Genomic DNA, 22,974 nt, shown 5'->3' with positions numbered 1-22,974 from the left:
TCCAAGGATAAGCATATCATCAACATATAACAAGAGAATAACAAAATTCTCACTGAACCATTTTATGTAGACACAATGATCTGAAGTCGATCTTTTATATCCATTTTCAGCCATAAATAAATCAAATTTCTTGTACCACGGTCTTGGAGCTTGCTTCAGCCCATACAAACTCTTTTTCAACCTGTATACAAGATTTTCTTTACCTTTGACTTTGAAGCCTTCTGGTTGCTCCATGTATACCTCCTCCTCCAAATCACCATAGAGGAAAGCAGTCTTCACATCTAGCTGTTCAATCTCCAAATCCAGGCTAGCAGCAATACCTAGAGCAACACGGATAAAAGACATTTTAACAACAGGAGAGAAAATCTCTTCAAAGTCAATACCTTGCTTTTGACCAAAGTCTTTCACAACCAATCTAGCTTTGTACTTTGGTTGGGAACATTGTTCTTGAGTCTTCAACCTGAAAACCCATTTGTTCTTCAAGACCTTTCTGCCATCTGGTAGTTCCACCAAGTCATAAGTGTGGTTCTTCTACAATGCATCCATCTCATTGTGCATAGCTATTAGCCACTGCTCTTTATGCTCACACTCTTGTGCTTCATGGTAACTCTCTGATTCACCTGCATCAGTAAGCATTACATACTCATGTGGAGAATACCTTCTGGAAGGTTGTGACTCTCTGAAAGATCTTCTCAGTTGAGTTGCTCTCCAACTTCTTCCTGCTCAATATGGTCTGCAGGTAAATCAACATCAACATTTGCATCATCTTCCTGCAGTAATCTTCCTTCAACTTGTGTCACTAGAGGAGTAACTGGATCCAAGTAGATAGATTCACTTGCAGAAGTCTGAATTGTCACCTCTTTCTTGATATCTTCAAGTGTCTGGTCTTCAAAGAATACCACGTCTTTGGATTTGAATACCTTTTGCTTCTCTGGATCCCATAGCCTGTAGCTGAATTCAGCATCACCATATCTCAAAAAAATGCATTGCCTCGTCTTATTATCAAGCTTGCACCTTTCCTCCTTGGGGATATGTGCAAATGTTCTGCATCCAAATACCCTCAGGTGTTTGTAGGACACATCCTTTCCTGACCACACCCTATCTGCAACATCATTTGTTAAAGCATGAGCAAAAGACAAGTTGATCACATCAACTGTTGTCATTAAAGCCTCACCCCAAAATTTCTTTGGCAGCTTGGACTGTGCAAGCATACACCTAATTCTCTTTGTAATTGTATGATTCATTCTTTATGCAACTGCATTGTGTTGTGGGGTACCTAGAACTGTCAACTCATGGCGAATTTTATGAATTTTATAATATTCATGGAATGGACCAATGTACTCGCCACCATAATTTGACCTGATGCATTTAAGTTATTTTCCTGTTTTCCTCTCAACCATAGCATGAAATTGCTTGAATACATCAAGAACCTGACTCTTGGTTTTTAGAGGGTATGCCCAAACCTTCCTGGAGAAGTCATCTATAAAAGTAATAAAATAAAGTGCACCACTGAAAGTTTTCACATCAGTAAAACCATTAACAGTTTTTGTTCTCAGAGGACCACAAACATCAGTATAAACTCGCTCCAGAATGAGAGATTTTCTATGAAAGACATTTCTAACAAAAGATACTCTATATTGTTTATCAGCTAAACAATGAACACACGGGTTTAGATGTGTACCTTTTAACTCTGGAAGTTGCTCCCCCTTAGCAAGAATCTGCAAGCCCTTCTCACTCATGTGGCCTAATCGACTGTGCCACAAATCAATAGAAGAGTCATCAGTTGTATTTAATTGTTCCTTGCATACCTTATATTGCATCTTGTAAAGAGTACAACATCTCTTTTCTCTAGCCTGAACCAATGACCTGCTGCTGAGTTTCCACTGTCCTTAGCTAAAAACACTGCTTCTGCCCTCTTTATCAAGCTTTTCTACTGAAAGCAAATTCAACCTCAAGTCTGGAACATGTCTAACATCCTTGAGCACTAACATGTACCCAAGATTGGTCTGGAGATGAATATCTCCAATCCCTATAAATTTTTACGTTTCTGTGTTTTTCATTCAGACAACACCAAAATTACCGATCTTGTATGTATTGAAATACTCTCTCCGTGGTGTGACATGGTACGAGGCTCCTGTGTCTATAACTCAATCTGTATCCTGGCACACACAGATACATGGATTATTAGTAGTAGACAAAATCACAAGCTCACCTTCAACTGTGGCTGTGGTATCTTCTTTGGTTTCTGATGATTATGTCTCTTTTCTCTTTTTCTGATTTTTCTTTGGCTCTTTGCACTGATTCTAGAAGTGCCCTTTCTTTTCACAATTGTAGCAAGTGATATCATTCCTTGACCTGGACTTGCTCCTATATCTACGGTCATTTTTTTTGTCCTTTGACCGACTCTTGCCTTTTGATGAACTCACCATCAATCCTTCACCAGAATCCTCATTCGGTGATGGTCTTCTCCTAATTTTATTTGAAATGAGCATATTTGTGACTTCTTCCATATCCAATGTTTTTTTTCCATAAATTATGGTTGTCACAAGATGCTCATAAGATGGTGACAATGAGGTTAGTAACAACAAAGCTTTATCCTCATCTTCAAGTTTAACATTCAGACTAAATAGACCAACAATAATATTATTAAACACACTAAGATGGTCAAGAATGAGAGTATCTTCCTTCATACAAAGATTATAAAGTTGTTTCTTGAGGTGTAACTTATTGGACAAGTTTTTAGTCATATAAAGGCTCTCTAGCCGCAACCACAATTCTGTCGTTGTCATCTCTTCTGTCATGTTACACATGATTTCATCTGATAGACACAACTCAATTACACCTGCGGCCCTTAAGTCAAGATCATCCTATTTATCATCAGTCATGGTCTTCGGCTTATTTGTCTTCTCAATAAGGGCCTTGTGTAACCCTTGTTGTGCAAGTAGAGCCTTCAACCTTCTTTGTCATAAGGAGAAGTTTTATTTGTCATCAAACATCTCCACCTCAAACTTGAAGCTAACCAACTTGGAAGACATGACTTTTCACGAACCTGCTCTGATACCACTTGTAGAATAATGAAGATAACAAAAATATTCGCGCAGAAGTAATATAGGATCTAATAAAGGCACAATCAAATCACAATACAAGGGTTTACGTTGTTTGGTCAATACGACCTACATCTATGAGGCACAGAAAAAATAATTCACTATAATAAGAGTAGAGAGTACAATGTTCAATAGATTGCCCAAAGCTAAAAAGAATAACAACAAAGAAATCACAGGAAGAGAGAGATACAAGATTACCTCTCGGGTGTACAACCCGAGTCAAAACCCACACCACAACCAACACTTCTCTCTGAGAATCAATGTGTGGTGACGAACCTTCTTCCTTCCTCTTCTTCTCTTTACTCTCTCTCTCTCTCTCTTACTTCTTCTTTCTCTGCACGCTGCACACAGTCACTCTGCTCTTCTCCCTCAAGCACACAGCTTTTGTACCCCTATTTATAGATGACATATAGTCTTCTAGATGTGAGCCTTCAAGACTCATTCCAAAAACCGAAGGGGTTTTGGCCCTTGGGTGGCTATTTCACTTCCCCATATCATTAATGAGGGATAAGGCTGGACCCAATACTGCTCTCTCCCTTCCCCATCTGCCAAATGGGCAAAAAATGGAGGTATTTATTCACTTTTAGCAGCAAATCATGCACTGTGAAAGCATGTGTCATGTGCATGAATGTGCATGTTCTCATGTGAGTGGATTGATAGTGTGTTTGACATGGTAGGCAATGGTTTGGTGATTGATAAACCAAGATGTGCCTTTGAAGGCACATGTATGTACACTCTTGATTGACACTGTGCCCCAGAGATAAGGACCTGTTTGTATATGCAAGCCAGGTATGCCGCCATGAAAATGCGATTTAGCAAAACATTGTGAGCCAATTGCATCTAGGGTTCACACGTATTCTATGTGCACGGGCATGCCCATGCATGTGCTCGTGTCTGTTTTGATGCCTGTGTGCAGGCATGCAGTGTATGTAATTACTGCAAAGCAACAAAAGGTGGTCACAAAGCCAATGACTTGAAACCCAAGGAGAAATTGTCATATAGTGTAGACACAACAAAAAGAACACGACACGCCTTGTTTAATTTTTCATTTAAGAATAGTATATAAGGGGACAAGACATTGGGGTAGGGCTGGGAGCCGAAACAAGCAGCTCTCATTCTGCCCGGCTCTGCTCAACAATTGAGATCAGTGAGCAGAGCTACAAGCCAGCTCGTTCAAGTAAATGAGCCAAGCACGAACATGACAATCTCGGCTTGGCTCGGTTAGCATAAGCTGATTTTGAATATCATATATTTATATATTTTATACATATTATATATGCAATATGCTGCTTATTATATATGTTTTATACATATATTATATATATTTCATATTTTATCAAGCTTTAAAAGACGGTTAAGAAACACTTTTTTTAGAAAACAAAGCCAGCTCGTGATCTTGCCGAGCCTGAACAGCCTAAGCTCGACTCGTTCAGCTCGTTTATCAGCCCTACATGGGGGTACTTTAGAGTACCCCTACAAAGATCGAGAGGCCAGGTCTAGAAACTAGGTACCAAGTGGTGTGCCTCCATGATTGAACATGCCACACTTTTCCCCAAATATCCTCCTCAAAATACCACCTGCTCGTGTCTAAAAGTGGTATTCAGTGGCTACCATTGGTAGCTTGCTTTCCAAACCCAAGTGGGACATAACTAGTGAAAAACGTCATGCACAAACACTACATGCTTGATTGGATGGTGAAGTCAAGGGAGCCCATCAACTTCCCCAAGTCAAATTCAACTCAATCATACGCTTTATCGAGTACCAGATGGTAGAGACGAAATAACAAAGCAATAAATATGCAACGCAGTGTGCTGGATTCCAAATGAAAACTTGCTAGTATCATTGATTCATGACCTAACCTGATAGATTTGCCTTGCAAGGGCCAAAATATGATTTTAAAAAGCACAATTACACAATTATACTACATTTTGAAAACTGTAAATACCCTTTAGCTTTTCTTTCTCTGACCAATTCTAAAATTGGGAACGCCAACACCTGCTCCCAATAGATAAGCAGAAGCATGCCATAAAAAGGTAGATTAGTACAGAAATATTCTTCAAAGCACCAAGCCCTCCTGCTTTAATGATACTTCTGGTTCTTGAAAATTGGAACCAATAACTATGAATGTTTTCTTGATGTGTGTCCCAAAGAAACCATGCTACCACATTCTGACTGCGGACAAGGATCACACACGGTTCCTCTATGGCATTGTAATGGTCAACATATTTTCACCCAAAATTTTCTGGCAACTGCTCAACCCATTTACGCTTTTGTTATGACAGTCTTATCCACATACAACTGGGGGCTTTCATCTCAGTGTACCCCAAACTAACAGGCATCTCCAATGAGCTTGTATGTATGGACCGACGGACAAAAATTTGACCATACGGCCCTTGAATAGTTTTGACAGCATTAGGACAATACTAACTTATCTTTACGTGAAACACTCTCACAGTATGATCAGCCCCGCAAGAAGCGAGTTGCAAGGTCTTCTGGCTATCAATATCTTCCTCATAGTTTTTCCTCCAGGCTAGACGATGCACTGTTGAAACATGACACAGAAACGGATCCAACCGCAATGCAGGCACAGCACTGAACTTTGATTGCACCAGAGAATCGCTGCTAACATTTTCAGAATTAGTGCTCCATAGCTCAATCCGACCATCTTCCATTCCAACTGCAAGAAGCCCATGGTCAGGTCGAATCCCACTAGACCAAGACAAAGCTGTGACACTACTAGTGAACTGCGGCAACACCACCAGCTGCTTGACACAAGCTTCCTCATCAGGTTGGATAACAGCCCAGATCTTCACAGTCTTGTCCCTTGAACCAGTTGCAAACTGGTGGCCAAGTGGGTTCCAAGTGCATGCCCATATGATCCTCTTATGTGCCTCAATCCTTCCAACAAGTTTTTGGCTCACCTTTTGCATCCCTACAAATCAAAACCAGCATATATCAAAATACAGAGAAACGTTGCTAGAGATAGAAAAATAGGGCGTACCATCTCTTGCTATTGAAAAAATGGAAAAATGTCGATCCCTTGAGACAGCTAACAGGAAGGAGTCATCTGGAGAGAATTCCATCTGGGTTACAGTCAAGCTGTGGGATTGTAGCCGACCCACAGCCTTCCATGATCCTACTTGCCACAACCATATTTCTGCAACATTCGCTGATTGTGCCTGCCAAAAGTTGCTTGAGAAAGAGATACCAGGAACTGCAGAGAGAGAGAGAGAGAGAAAGAGTCCCACATATTACAGATGTAATTTCATGCAAATTCAATGACAAGCTGCCAGTTTCAGCTTTGCTGGGGAACTTTTCTGAATATCATTATTGGCATTTAAAACTTCATTGATCAGCAAAGGAACTTGCCTAAGCATGAATGTCATTCATGCATACCCATTGACAGTGCACAGTGCCAAAAATGCATGGAAAATACAAAACATAGATTTTCAACAAGAGTCATTGGTAGTCTGTGATTTATCGAATGGAAAGAATTAAAGTTGTGCAGTTAACAACAAAATAAACACTGGTTTCACAACTTGAACATTGCAATTAAAAGGGAGGTAGTCTTCTAAGCTTGCAGTGTCAAAATGTTATGCTCCAGGATCAACAGCCCTCTGTGTAGATCTCACCCATTTATCCGTTACATTGTGTCAAAAGGCTTAGACAAGAAATTTAGCACTATTTAAAATGAAGCAAACAAAGAAACAACTGAAACAAGCACCCGACAAGAACAATCAAAGAAAAGGCATAAGAAACATCTAAGAGTCATTTAGACCATACTCCAGATGAATTAGTGAAAGAAAAACGTGGTTGGCTAAAGTATGTGTCATTCAGTTGAAATTTCAATAACTCCTGGCTCACCAGGCTGGATCCTGAAAATCAAACACTTTACCCATTCCTGCCTGAACAGGAGAAATGAACTGCTAACCCAACTTACTAGATTAAACTATTATCTGTTGATCACAATGGACCAAAGCAAGTGGGCAACCACAATTGGGAATTCAGTGTAAGAAGTGAACATAAAAGTCAAGCTGCCATACAAAACAATCAACAAAGTTGCAATCAGCAATCAAACACTAGATGAGATAAAAGTATGACAGGACAAACATTATTAAACAAGGTGTAATAGCATTAAGAATCTCTAAAAAACATACAATGAGTTTGAACATTCAGATATCACTGCCAAATCAGCGATGATTAATTTGTCAAATTTGAGAAACAACTACAACTGAAGAATGAAGAAAACCCAAACCCCAAAAAATATAAAATTTCAAAAGGATCGAAACAACAAGATGTCGACCATGTAATTGAAGACTCTTGTTGGGAATTTGAAGACAAGATCAAAATATCCTATTGTAAGTATGCAAAGCACATCTGATAATAAAAGAAAGGCATGCATTCCAGCTGGTATACCTTGCATGATGAGGCAACAAGCTTCCCTTCATGATCACAGCATAAGGAGAAAAGCTCGTTTCCATGACCATAAAGCTTGTGTGATTCAGGCCATAAAGTATGCCATGCCAGTTGCTCTTCAATTGGCGCTTCTGTTAATTCAATTGGAACAGCATCTGGAATAGTTTCCAGTGATTCTGAACCATTTTGTGCAGTCACATCTGCTACATTATACTCCACTGAGAAGAGAAAGGAAAAGTGTAATTCACAATCATTAAAAAATCCAGAAACCAATACTGAAAAGATTTATTTTGATTAACAGAATAAAGAAAAAACCCAAAAATCAATATAAAACTTTAACGTGAAAGTTAGATGCTATTCAAATTCAGGAAAAACTATCTAAAAGGACAGTTATTATCAAGGTATCTGCCACCTATGCAGACGATTCTGATTCATGATTGGATAATTGTGATTCTTGCATCAAAAGCAAACTGTGCAACTCAGTGAAAGTTGCAGGATCACGTCGAGCCGATATAGTGGTCCTGAAAGCCGAGCATTCTGGTGAAAGACCACAAAGAAGATGCAGTTGAGAGCTGGTGTGAGATAATCTTGATTCTTTGAGAGTATTCGTCGATGGAATGAGTGCCTTTCTTGATGCTTTGAAGTTCTTTCAACTTAGTGTGATCCAACACGACAATTTGAGCATGCACACTATCGAAAAAGGATGACATCAGCCAACCCGGTACACCTCTCTCTCTCTATCTCTTCTTCTTCTTCTTCCTCCCGTCTCCCTCTTCTTCTTTTCCTCCCATCTCTTCTTTTTTCCTTCCCTTCTCACCTCTTCCTTTTCTTCTTCTTCTTGTTTTCCTTCTGCCTCCCCTCTTTCTCCTTCTTTTCCTCCCGTCTTCTTCTTTTTCTACGACTTCTGTTTTTTTCGGCTGAATGGGAGTCTGCTTTTTTCTGTATTTTTCTTCTGATTTTATGGCGTGTGATGATTTTTTATGAAGCATGATTTTTTTTCTCCTGGCATATGATTTTTTTTCTGATTTTATGAAGCGTGGTTTTTTTTTCTGATTTTCTGATTTTACCAAAGCATGTTGTGTGTTTTTCTGATTTTATGAAGCATGCTTTTTTTCTGATTTTCTGATTCTACCAAAGCATGTTGTGTGTTTTTCTGATTTTCTGATTTTATGAAGCATTAGTTGCTTGGCTGAATAAAAGCACGTTTACTTAATTTTATGTTTGCATACATGTTCATTACTAATTTTAGCAGATCATTTGCATTTTTTTTATTTTTTTTATTTTTTTAATTAAGGTACCGATTAGTCCACCTAGTCCAGGTTAGTCTCCGACTAAGCATTTAAGGGGTCCACCGACTAGGCACCACCTAGCGCTTTTGACTACATAGACAAACACATGGCACTGGGATTTAAAGTCCAATTTATTATCACGGTAAGGTCTCAAACATGGCTAACGGGCACAACCAAATACTCAAAGTATAATCAGGCTTTTGCTTAAACAAAATCTCATACGGGAATCTGTTTCCAGTACATATGAAGGCAGTCGATTTATCAAGAAAACAACAATGTTAAAAGCATATGACCAATATTTAGTAGGAACTCTTACTTGACTTGTAATAACCTTAATTTTTAGGCTTTTACTTAAATATATTATGATAAATATTTCATAACAATGTGATTTGGGCCCGGGATCCAAGTCGCGGATCCGGGACCCCTAAAGGGGTATTTATGCCTAAATATTTGCGTTATACTAAAATAATATTAATATTAGTAATAAAAGAGAAATATACATGAACACATATGTATATATATATATATAGCAAACTCGAGGATCCACATTTGGACCCACATGGATCCGACTTGCGGATCCATATTGATGGGGGTCAATTGGTATGGATAGGGTAAATTTTAAATAAAAACTAATAATAATAATAATAGTAATAAGAAATAAATAAAATTTAAATTTTTATTATTATTTATCCGAGGATCCACAGTTGGATCCATTCGGATCCAACTGGTGGATCCATATAGTTTGGGGGTCGGGTTACGGGCCTCGGGTCCGGACCCGAGCCGCGCCCCTGTGTAACCCCTTTTAAAGAAAGGGGCAACCCGATAAGGGTTGCCCGTTAGGTCTTCAGCAAAACAAGAAAGGGGCAAGAGGGGGGGGGGGTTACGCAGGCGTAACCGAAACCCCCATCTCGGCGAGAGAGGGGGGGTTTCGGCGATAAAAGGGGAGGCGGAAGAGGGGGTCTCACCCTCTTCCCTCGTCTCCCTCGTTTCTCTCTCTCTCTCTCGTGTGGGCGTCAGTCGGAGTGGTGGAGATCGCCGGAAAGACCGCCGGAGAAATCTTCAACAAGGTACGGGTTTTCCTCTTGATTTCGAGTGGGAAAGAGGGTGCAAATTTGTTTTTCATGGAATAGTTTAGGGAAATCATTAGAGAGAGGCAGATTTGGGGGTTTTGAGGCGCCGGAAACCCCAAATCGACAGATTTGTGAGATTTGATGCTATAGGATTTTATTGGTACCTATTTGGGGTGGGTTTGAGTTCTCTAGTGTCGGTTTTATATAAGGGCTACTGAAATCAGTTTTGGGCCATGTAAAAAAAAAAAAAAACATGTTGATAGGTAGTGCGATTGTGGTTTACATAAGTTGTTGAACCATGATTTTGTTAATGCATGCAAGTACATGTTTGATGATGTACTATAAAATTTCAGTCTGACGTTTTCCCTATGTTTCTGTTTAGTTAATCTACTGTGCAACTAGATATGCGATACTTCTGTTTTCAAGATTTTATGGAAACGATAGATTTTAATTGTTCACCAGATTTTCTTTTGCTGAAAATCCCAATAACTAAATTTGTGGCTATGATGACAAGTGAACCTCACACGCAATGATTTTTTTTTGAGATTTCAAGTGTGTTATGCAAATATTGCTAGAGTATTATTGAAAACCATTTAATCAGATGGCATGCTTTATAATAGTAGATATACCTTATGCTACTTTTAGTAGTCTTTAACTCTCAAGATGCTTAAACTGGCTGTGCATATTTGATGAAAATTTTCTGTGCTTAGTACAAAATTTGGATGGGATTATCAACATATATTTAATATCTTTCATAATTTTTGAATTGTCCTTATATAAATTACTCTCTTTAGCTACTAAGGTCTTGTTCATATACTGCATGGATGTCATGGCTGTGTTTGGGTCTCCTCAAGACACTTAAATGCATGATTGAGAAATACTTTCTGTAGTTCTAGGCACATTATTTTGGACTCTCCTTTTGGTCTCCAGGGCATATCTTATAACTCCTTAGATTCTTATGAAGATGGGCCAGTTGCCTGTAACTGGATGTAAGTTCTGCAAAAAGGAAAAAAAAAAATTTGTTGTTAGTATGAAATATAAATTGTGAAACAAGGGTTTACAGATCCAAAGAAAGACTTGTCTGACAGGTGGGTGCCTGTTGGGTTTCGATTGAAGCGAGGTTGAACCCTAGTCAATTAAGTCGGCAAAGCTTGAATAGCCAATTTCAAGAAAAATCTTATATAAACTTAATGTTATTTTAAATCCATAATCCGACTCATAGTGTGTGTTCTAAATTTCCAGACCCTAGTTGTGGGCAGACAAGTTGTCTTTCAATACATGTTACGAATGGAAAGTCTCATGTTTTGACTATGTATACCTCTACTGGGGTTATGTATGTCCCACATGCCTATTGGTGATGTTAGGCTTATTTAGGGTGATGTTCCTTATGTGCCTAAACTTGATAAATAATCCTTGTTCGAAATTATTATTGTAAGTGAGTGTACTGGTGCATATACACATATGGAATTTAGATGCTTTTGCAGGGTCAAAATGGCAAGGTTGTTCGTATGTTTTAATTGGATCGATTCATGAATGAACTCTTGCATTTGACACGAGTATGTGCATGTCAAGAACATGCATTTGATGTGGGTGAGTGAAGTTATGCTTATGCTTATGAAATTATTGTTTGAAATTATTGTTTCATGCACAGCTTGCATACATGAATGCGCATTGAAAAGCATTTGAAAAGAATGCATGAGTGGCATACTCTTTATGATTTTTGCTTATAAATGCACTGATGATCAAATTGGATCATCAGGGGCTGGGTGAGCCTCGAGAACTAGTTGTTCTCCGTTTTAGTTATTTTGATGCATTGCAACAAATCAAATGTGATATTGTTGTTATACCGCACTGTTCTATGTTGTCACGGGCTGTGGTCCCGTGAAAAGCTTAGCATGCTGATGTGCAAGCTTATGTTATTAATTCTGCATGTAAATTTACAAATGTAAAAGAAATGAATTAATAACCAGATAAAAGAAAGTAAAGAACAGTGTAATTCACTTTCTCCTTGATGTCGCTGCTTTAGCGTGGGAATCTTGGATATTGCGGTTTAGGGGAAACCGTGAGGATACAAAAACTCCGTGTGCGTTTTGTTGCCCCTGAACCCGATATTGAGGTTCTTCTCCTGGCCACGGTTTTAGGGAGAGTCCGCCACTTTACCCGGGAGTGGTGTGTTAGTTACAGCTGTGAGTTTGTTTTGGTATACCAAGAAAGTGGCGCCAGTGGATGTTGTTTTCCATGGTGTCCCCGACTTTGGATGTTGTTTTCCAAGGTTCCGATGGATGGTGTTGTTTCCTGATATCGGTCGAGGGCTAAGTGTGGAACCCGGTAATAAAATACAAATTGTGTATGAAGCTACCCCGGGAACCCTGCTTAACCTCGGGGATTATACCTGTTTGGTGTATCCGCGGGCAATGGTAAATTAAAAAGAGGAACTTAAGGATTGTGTGCATTTAATAGGATATGCATATGGAAAGAGGAAAGCTTAAATGAAAGATAATAAATGGTTCATGCATTGCACATACATCATGCATATTCTTGTTATGCATTAGTTCATGCATGTTTACCTGTTCACTTGGTTGTTTATGTTGATCATTGTATGGTATTGATCTCTTATGCATTTAATTTCCTTATTGATTAAGTTGTGATCAATGTTACTTACTTCATGTTCCCTCATATTCAAAGTTTAATTATGCATGAATGGTTGTCTTATGAATTGATTATAACCATATTCCTCAAAATATTACATGGATCTTATTTATGCTCTTTTTCTTATTTGATTCATTACATGAAACCTGTACCCAGAATTCTTCGGATTTCTGACCCTCTCATTTTATTGGTTTTTTCCCAGACACAGATGATCAGTGAAATCGACTCACTTCTGAGGGGATACGAGGGTCACGTTTACTTCAGACGGCTTCACTTACGGACAGCGTGACTCTACTTTTGTTTTCTTTTAGTTCTTCTTATTTCCTGCAATTTGATATTTCACTTTTGACATTGAATATGACTCTTATTGATTCATTAATAAAAAAGTTCAGTGGATTGGTTATGAATGATAAATGTAAGTTGGTTTGTTGTGTGTGGTTATCCAACTGAAATTGGAACTGTAGGGACCCCAGGTCTCTGGAAAGTTTTTTGCAACTCTTAGAAAAAAAAAATTATTCCGCATTTTTCAAAGGGTATGAATTGGGGTCGTTACATGACTCAAGAGGGACAAACCAGTATATTTAGAAGGAACTCTTACTTGACTCAAGAGGCACAAACAAATATCCACATGCCGGTGCTTACGTTCAACAGTACCATTCTGCTCATGCGTATGCAAACATGACACTCAATGTCCAATACCACAACTACATAAGAAAGAACCAAGGGCTTGATACTCTCCACCTCCATTAGTTTGTAAATATTTCTTTCTATTGAAAATATTCTCTACAAGAGCTTTAAACTGACTAAAAACATGCTCAACATCAGATTTGTATGCAATCATGTAAATCCAAGTAAACTTAGAGAAAGCATCATCAAAGACAACATAATAACGATAGCGATCAATACTAACAACTGGAATTGGGCCCCAAACATCAGAATAAACCAAGTCAAGAGGTCCAGACACTTTATGCTCAGATAAAGAAACAGGCAAGGTATGAATCTTTTCTTGTTGACAAGTATCACAAACATTGTTTTCTACTTTATGGAAAAACGACAAACCAAACTGACTAACTACTTGTTTTACTATCCGAAAGGCTGGGTGTCCAAGACGTTGATGCCACTGATTAATACTTGTCATTTCTCCAACACAGGCCTCCTTCGTTTGATCAAAACTCAAATATAACTTGGTTATCTCGAGAAAATTTATTTACAGAAAGTAAATTCCAACTTCAGAAAAATATAGAACATCATTGAGCATAAATTGTGAATCTAAAACCGAAAATCTTGAAGAGCCAATGTAACTGATTCCTAAACCTGTACCATTAGCTATCTTAATATCATCATGACCTTCATACAGAGCATGCACTGATAGGTTATTCAGGTTGTGCGTCACATGATGTGATATGCCTGAATCAAGATACCAACTGGCTTCGCTAGAAACGAATTGAGCAACATGGTAGGCTTGTGGTTGACTATTATTTTCAGTATTTCCAAGATTTGTAACGAGATTGCAGGTGATTTCGAAACAAGACTTAGCCTATGCCTTGGGGCACACAACTTTGTTCCTGTCCTGATCTGGCCGATTGTACTGTTGTTGTTCTCGTCCCCAACCTCTACTTCTATTCTAGCCAAACTGCCGATTTCCACGACCACCGCTGTTAAATTAATGAGGCTTCTGATCATAGACTTGCTGTTGAGCATAATTAGCAACAGGGGCAGACGATTCTGATTCATGATCGGCTAATTGTGATTCTTGCATCAAAATCAAACCATGCAACTCAATGACAGTTACAGGTTCATGTCGAGTGGATATAGCAGTCCTGAAAGCCAAGTATTCTGGCGAAAGACCACGAAGAAGATGCAGTACCATATCTTCGTCACCCACAGGTTTAGACGCCATTGAGAGCTGGTAAGCGATCATCTTTGCTCTTTGAAAGTACTTGTCGATGGAACAAGTGCCCTTTTTTTATGCTTTGAAGTTGTTCTTTCAATTGCATTAGGCGAGCTCAAGAGTGAGCCACGTAAATGTCTTTGAGTGTGTTCCAAACCTCATAGGAGGTCTTCACCCTACAATGTGAGCATGAACGCTCTTTGACAAGGATGATACCAGCCAATTTAATAACAATTGGTCTTGCCTTAACCAGAAATAGTGTTTGGGGTTAGGTTCATGAGTCAAGCCATCTCTCGAAACTTTAGTCATAGGAGGACAAGGTTTTGAGCCATCAATGAACCCATACAAGTCTTATGACAATAATAGTGAGGTAAACTGTGATTCCCACAACAAAAAATTATTTGCTGAACGTTCTGTGCTCAAAAAGTATTGGAGATTAGTAGAGGCTGGAAGCAAAAGAAGGGAAGATGAAGATAAACTTAGCTGAGGCCATATCCGAAAAACAGGACCACGCGCCACAAATGAGACTGTTGTGGCAAGAAAGAAGACACCACTCTTGATGGTGAGCAAGATGAGTTGAATACAACGAGCAAAGGTGAATCATGTACCATAACCTATGCTCTGATACCATTCTAAAACAAAAACACACACAGGAAAATAAAGAATAGATTTAACGTGGTTCAGCAGGCTATGCCTACATCCACGATCCCAATACTCTCTTCCTCTCTCAACTTCAACGTGAGGAAGAGGTTCCTATATATGCAAGACCTTTACACTTCAATAGAAGTTGTTTACAATTAGAAGAAGGTTTCTTTTTTGAATTGGTAACTTTAGAAACCTTATAATTTGAGAGTTCTACACCATTGGAAACACTCTTGAATGCCTTATCTCCATTCTCCATATCTTGAGTTTGCTTGGTCAACACGTTGGAATCCTCTAGACTTGGATTTGGATCACAATCACCTTGATGTTTTGGATCGGGTCCTTTAACAATTCTATGACACTTGTATGTACATCAAGCATCTGTCTGACATGGCCAACACTGTATGCCTAAGTTTATCCCTGCCTTTTTACAGTTTGATCCTTTATCTTGCAGTTATTTGTGATTGATTATGTGTGTGTGCGAGTGCATGTGAGCATCGTGCTGTGCCTGCACATGCATGTGGCTGCAGAAATCAAGCATCGGTTTCATTCTTAAATGTGCAAGTCCATTTGATTAGCCTATGAGCAAATAATACCAAGGGAATGTCCATGCAAATGATAGCCCAAAAGCCCACAAAAACAGTTCAGCAGATTCAGAAAATGTGCGCAATAACATGCCTAACCTCCATTTTGTAGATGGATAACATGAGTAAAAACAAGGCAAAGAGGGGATTTCTTATGAATAACATGAGTTAAGGAAGAGTAAAACAACGTAAAGAGAGGATATCTTACAATGGACATAGATAGGCTTCTGAGATAACCCAAGAGCAGACATGTTTGCACCTAAAATTTGTACATCTTCTCCAGTATCCTCAAGGGAACTTGATTTTTGTGCCAAAGAATGCTTCAGTGTCTTTAAAAATGACAAAGGAGCACTAAACACTCTGACAACTTTTTCATCTGCTCCACTGACAAATCGCTGATTCCCCTTCCCCTGAATGATTGTTACACAATTGATGTCATGACCATGAACCTGTGGACGAGCTATTTCATGCCAAGAAGCTTTCTTGCCAGAGCATACTTTACTCTCCCATGGTGCAAAAATGCGAGTAGTCTGCCATTCAATTAATGTTCAAATATAAGGTTCATGGTTTATAAACTTAACTTGCATGTAACATAGAAATTAGTAAATGCTTGTAAGATATTCTGATAAAGCCAGACATTCAAATCAGTAGGAGCTACAGCTATTCCAAGTTTTAAATCAGTTCTTCAACACGTTAAACCCTTCAGGCTTTGTAATTAAGCTTACTCAGAATCAGAAAGCAAAAACAATGAGATCCATAACAACTAATGCCAATTAAACCTTTAAAATTAAAGGTTGCCACATACATGCACTCAAAAGGGATCTTCTGAATATGCATGTATGTGAATGCACATGTGTGCACGTGTGTGTGTGTGTGTTTATCTGTAAGAATAAACCAATGAATCAGAAGTATGAAAGTACAGAATAATCAACCAAAGAAATGTTGAGTCTAGGATTTAATCAAAGAAAAGCTGATACACCTAAAAAAGTAGTTTGGCTTGGCTCAGCCCATATAGAGTCGTTAACCAAAATTAAAAGCATAAAGATAAGCACTCTACATAAGTGAAATACCTGATCATGACTAACTGAAAGTATATATTCACCAGATCTGGCCCATGCAAAATCAGTTACTGTTGCACTGTGCCCTGATGGTACTACCTTTGGTTGCCAATTTTCATGTTGTGAACCCACATTCTTCCACAAATGAAAAGATCCACCATATCCATGAGCTAAAATTGAATCACCATAAGGCCCCCAATGGCCGCCATAAAAACCTAAAGCAGAATGGCTGAGCTCCCCAACAGTAACCACATTTGTCCAAATACCACTAGTTTTTTCAGGCCTCCATATCATCATTGTTTTGTCCATAGATGCAGATAAAATGCTCTGAGGCTGATACCATTCCTTTTCTCCATCAGGAATGCTAAGAGGAGGTTGCCACTCCACTGAATACACCCAATCATCATGTCCAACAAGAAGAGACTCAAGGGAAACTTGATAGGTGAAATTTGCAACTGTGAAGACTGGACCCTCAATGTACGACATCAAGGAAATGCCTTCTTGCCTATTTGTTGCCTGATTGCTAGCTGAAAATCTATGTAATGCTATTTTCCACACACGTATGCTTTTATCCTGGGATGAGCTTACTAGAAGTATAAAATCTGTTCCTCCATCAGGGAAAATTGGTAATGAAAAGTCCAACCCTCTGATCCAGTCAGTATGTCCCTTTAACTTACAAGCAAGTGAAAGCTGATGCATGGAAATAAGAAGGTATGAAGTTTAAAGGAGGAAAGAGAAACTAACAAAGCAAAGTTTATATTTTAAAGCAACACACAGACCTTCCCCATTCTTTCTCCGGAATAAAGATGGATCTTATTATCAAGCCCCCCCATTGCAAGAATAACATGTTCAGGATTTGCTGGTAACTCTGCCAATGAGAGTGCAACCATAGGTCTTGACCCAACAGATATAGAATCCAGGCACGTTATTTGACAGCTACCTGATTCAGTGACAAAGTATCAAGACAAAAGACTGGAAACACGTTGACACCTACATCAATATTTTAAAAGAAAATGAGTACATGCCCCAAATACCAGTTAAGCACATATTTTCAGCAAGCATCTTAACTTTTTCGAAAGAACATTTTACAAGGAGATATTAAAGTGTTCAACACTTTGTAACAAACTTCTTTCTGTTCTACCCCTTTTCAAAATCTTGCCCAACTTTAACTCTCAATTAGACAAAACTGTGCTCTGAAACAGATGGAGACACACAATATATCCAGAGATCTGGAAAGGAGCTGTAAGCAACTACATCTATCTCAGGTATCACATGCTGCAAATGTTTGGTAAAACACATCTTTCTAATATTTTGTTACTGCAAGATTAACAGGGTATGGAATAATCAATTACAGGTCATCATTTATTTGTAGACATTGTTTCACCTTTTCCATGTTTAATTGCAAAGTTATCTAGACGTCAAATGAGATAGGAATTCCACATACCTCCAGAACTGGATGGAAGAGCCATTTCCCATACAAAAACAGAACCATCAGATGCAGTTGTAGCAAATAGAGAAACACCGTCAGAAAGCATGAGTCCTGTAATGCATGTTACGCCTTTTTCGTGTGATTTTGGCACTTGTGTCACATACCTCCACTGTTACAATAAGAGCTAATAGGTAAAGCAAGATCCAGAATGCATCAACTACTTGTAGACTGTTAATAATTTAACATTAGCAATGCAGTATTGAAAAATCCACAACCTCAAGGTAAATGCATTAGACAAATGACCCAAACACTTTTCTTCTCTATTTTTGGTGCAGACAATCATAAACAAGCATCCAGTTACCAACGAGTGTCAAACACACAAGTAGACAGCTTTGTGCAAGCACAGCATCATTGTGGACACTAACATCAGACCAATTATTACATTTTTTCAATTATGAAAATAATCCACTCTCAGTGCATGTAATCCTTTTCCTTTTTTTGTTGAGTCTAAGAAGCCCATGTAAGTTTTAGATAACAAGTTTTATTGTAGCTCAGTTTAAGGTCACATTTAAGAACCATGTCTGGAAGCTTTTCTCTGTAGAAAAGAATTTGGGTTTCTGTACATAGTTCAAGTGAAGTCATGTAAACATCGGGTTCCTCTTTCAAGGGTCTTAGACATTACCTTTGTTCTCATTTCCTATTTCACTTTTACATATGTATTTGCTTCGACAAAAAGGTTTTGACTGACAGAGATTACCATTGAATTTTAAAAAGAAGTACCCATTCTAGAGACACTGAAAACAAGAGTGTCTATAATTTTCAAGTAAATTTTCAATACTTGATTCTGGCAAATATCCTAACAGTGAGCAGCAAAGTTGGACTGAAACAGGTGCAACTTGTCAAGCATATTCTTTCCTTTTAACAAATGCAGTCAAGTACTATGACAATATCTAAATGTGAAAATCAAACTCAAAATTCAACATGTTTGAGAAAAGATCTAAGCAATTACCCTCATGTCTTTAAGAAATACTGCCCACACAACAATAGCCCCATCAGCACTTCCAGAAAGCAAAAAATGTTCCTCTTCTGACCGAACTGTAAAAAAGTAAAGAACAAAAAACAAATCAAAATGAAAGGATTTCTGGATTTGTAGGTGTCCATTCATTCACAAAGATCCACTTAAAATCTTCAAAACTAAAGCATGGAAAGTGTACACATTTATAATGGGAACATGAGACCAAAATTAAAAAAAATGGAAGTTATTGTAACCTAGCAGTCTCTCTTTGATAGCAAAAAATTGGAGATGTTTAAACTTTAAATATTCAAAAACACAATCACCATATAATAAATTATGACCTATGTGTTACTTGAATACATTCTATTTCTACTCATTTATATGTGTGCATGTATATGTTAAAGGTCAAGTTTATGGCTCTGAGCCACAGTCAGATTTGGTTTGGGGTGGGTAGGTGGAGAAAGGCTATTATGTCCCTTTATTTATTTCAGCTACATCTAAAAGATACTTACGTATTGTGTATCTGTCTCATAGCATTCTATAATTATAATTCATGTGATTATAGAAGGCAACAAAGTACACCTCTTTTTTGCTGCTATCTTCTAACTCGAGACTTCTGGGTAGGGTGGTCAGAAGGCCAGCTTGTTAATGGGTCATGGCCCAGTCAAACTGACAGCCATTTGAATGGGGTGCAATGGAAGTCAAAATCCCACCCCAGGCCGGGCCACAGACATGGGCTACTCGCCCCTCTAAAGGGTATCCAGGTCTATTTTGACCTGGCCACACAGCCCATTGACACAGGTGGCACATGCCCCATCAAACAGGCTGGGCGGGGTCCCTAAAAGGCTAAAAGTGGCCCAGCCAAGCCAAACAGGCTGGCTGTGGAGCAACCAAGTCCGGTAACCAGCCATATTTTTTATTATCATCCAGACGGAAAATGGACATGCCTTCCATACCATCGAGAAGATAAGCATGAAGAGACAGCTATCAATGACATTCTCAGAAATCCATCAGCTGCGTATTGATAATATACATCTTCTTTAATGAAATATTGACAGAAAGACTATGGAATAAGCCATGCAATATCTGCATGTATGCAATGAAACCACATAATTTTCCACCATTTCAAGTATGCGAGATTATGCAAGCTTCCAACATGTTCCAGAGAAAACCTACGGCACACAGTGCACCCGCTGCTACTTCCACTGCTTTATCCAAGATGCTAAAATGTGTGTGTGAACCTATCCACTACAGTAAGGTTAGTCTCATGTTCCAATTGAAATGTTTCTTGTCATTATCATTAGACAAGCTGGTGATTGATCTAACGGGATCATACTGTATACAACCATGTAAGCATATCACCAACCTCCACTTTTGAGGGCTTCGAGATAATAATTGAACACTGTGAGTATTGTGTGCCTTAACGAAGGAAAAGTTCAATTTCCACGCCTTCCTAACAATATCGTAGTCAGAGATGTTTTGAACTCCCCAATAAGACTTCATTTTTTCAATGTAAACTGGCTCCCAAACCATTACAAAAGAGAAAACTTCAGGCAAGACTACATTCAGTTACTTCTCCACAACATCAACAAACACAAGAAGGATGCCCTTTTTCACCATGACTCCATCCTCGTCATCATAACCACGTTGAATTTCAGACTAAAACCACATATCTCCACCGAAAACAGCGATAAGAAGATCAAATCACACAACCAAAATCAATTCTAGGAATTACCAATTCACCAACCACAATAAAAAGAACATAAATGAAAGGAAAAGAAAGAAACGACACAAACAAACCTTTTAGGGAGTCCTTAGAGCTAGGGATCCAACAAGTACAATTCACAAAGGCTTTATGACCAGGAAGCGTTGTCAAGGTCCTCCCCGTCTGGAGAACGAAACCCCAATTAACCCAACAATCAATACCCAGATCACAAAAACAGTAAAGGAGGCAAATAACAATCATGATGAAAACCTTAGGGCAAAATATAGCCACGGCATTCTGGGAACCAAAGGCAACCAAGTTGCAAGCGCCCCATGATACGTTGTTCACGACTTTGTTGCATCCGGCCCCGATGAACACACCATCGGCTTCGATAACGCTCACACCGCGATTTCCCGACGTACCCATGGACTTGAATCCACTGAAAAAAAAAAGAAAATAATACAGTAAAATCAGTAAAAATACATCAAAAAATTAGCCAATTTCTCGAAAAAAATATTTCCCCCTCTTTTTTCTTTTGTGGGCACTCACATTTTAGCCAGAGGAAGCAGATTCGAGCTAGGGTTTCGCGTGAGAAGCTCTCATGGAAAGAGGAAGCCTCTCAAAACCCCTCGTAAAACCCTAAAAAATAACGTCTCTCTGGCCTGGCCTCTCTGCTGCCGCTTTCATGTTTTCTTATTTGGGGCCTCTCTCAATGGATCGGGGCAGCACTGATCTGACCCGTTTATGACTATACGACACGGGAGGACTTGTACTGTTGAACAAGTCTCAATAATTTGATGCAATGCTGTAGGATATGAATCTTAAAATAGATTCCAAATTTTTCTTTTCTGGATCGGATTCGGATTTATAAGGATGAACTCTCTCAATTAAAGTCAAAGTTTAGTTGGATTTGCTTTCATATATGGATTCAAATTTAATTAGTTTGCTCTATTTACGATCTGGATCCGATAACAGATTCGGGCTTACTGCTTAAAATTCAAGTTCTGGTTCGAATGGCCACTATCTAGACCTAACTAGCTAGTATGTACGCAAGTGGATTCAATCTTACAATGCTATTTAGATATGTTTTAGACTGGATTAGGACTTATGAGGATGGTCGTTTTTCACATTTAGGTCAAGCTTGAAGCTTGTAGTTTGATCTGTACCTGGATACAAATCCAAATCCACTTTGTTAGTTCTCTTTCATGTTCAGATCCAGATCCAGATTTGGGCTTATTGCTTAAAATTCATCTTGGAATGTAGATCAACCTGTATCCTGGCCCGTATTGATCTGTTTGCACCACTAGGGCTGGGCTATCAATAGGTGGGGTTAGTACCTGTTTCCAACCCGCTCCGAACCCAAATTCCAGGTAAAGGCATAAAAATGTCGACTCAAACCTGACCCGAGCAATATGCAGCCAGGTTTAGGTTATGATTTTTGCCAAGTACTTGACCCGTCCATAGTGTTTTATGCATATTTTAAGTAAAAAAAAAACTTCTGAAATCATACCAATTTGAGTTTGAGATTTCATTTTTATGACCAGGCAAAACCGGAACCGGACACTATTTTATTTAAATGGGTTCAGGTACACCCTGATGGGTCGGGTACCCAACCCGTTGACAGCCCTATGCACCAATAGTCTTGGTTATGTACATGTTTCCTGCATTATAAAGTTCCACTACTAGCTAACCATGATAACCACCACTGTAGCTATCCATGTGGTAAATATCGTGAGATTTATGAAAATCTCGTGAGAAATTAATTGCCTGAAAGTTAAAATTGATAATTTCTTACAGCCCCTTTTATTAGTTGGAGATGCACAATATATAAAAATCTTATCCTCCTGAAGCAGGATATAAATACAAATCTCTCTATCTTTTATTCTTCTCTCTGCGCACACCTATCCGTCCTACATTTAGTATCACAGTGGTATCAAAGCCTGAGCCCTACCCGTGCATGCAGAGAAGTTGTTGATCATCGCTCGACATTGCCAATCATTGCTCGTCATCGACAAACCTCGCTCCACCTTGTCGATCATTACTTGTTGCCGCCAATCATCGATCGTTGATCACATAATCCATTATCAAAAAATTAAAAACAAAGAATAGCGGTGAAGGTCAA

The 22,974-nt window shown here is 38.7% G+C and overlaps 1 protein-coding gene across 1 annotated transcript; it reads right to left on the bottom strand.

Annotated features, from left to right (window-relative positions):
- Positions 1-4,920: 4,920 nt before the first annotated feature.
- Positions 4,921-21,285, bottom strand: ELP2 (elongator protein 2). Its single transcript, XM_090014325.1, has 10 exons — positions 21,123-21,285; positions 20,948-21,035; positions 19,142-19,227; positions 18,148-18,301; positions 17,483-17,643; positions 16,716-17,393; positions 15,854-16,175; positions 7,521-7,738; positions 6,106-6,283; positions 4,921-6,036 (listed from the first exon to the last, which is right to left on the bottom strand). The coding sequence occupies exons 1-10, from the start codon at positions 21,276-21,278 to the stop codon at positions 5,528-5,530; spliced, it is 2,550 nt and encodes an 849-aa protein (XP_089870451.1). The 5' UTR covers positions 21,279-21,285; the 3' UTR covers positions 4,921-5,527.
- Between the last annotated feature and the right edge of the window lie 1,689 nt (positions 21,286-22,974).

The sequence above is a fragment of the Nuphar pumila genome, chromosome 7, assembly GCF_984573655.1.
Source record: "Nuphar pumila chromosome 7, dmNupPumi1.hap1.1, whole genome shotgun sequence".
NCBI classification, from domain to species: domain Eukaryota; kingdom Viridiplantae; phylum Streptophyta; class Magnoliopsida; order Nymphaeales; family Nymphaeaceae; genus Nuphar; species Nuphar pumila.
This window is presented reverse-complemented; position numbering and strand designations above follow the sequence as displayed.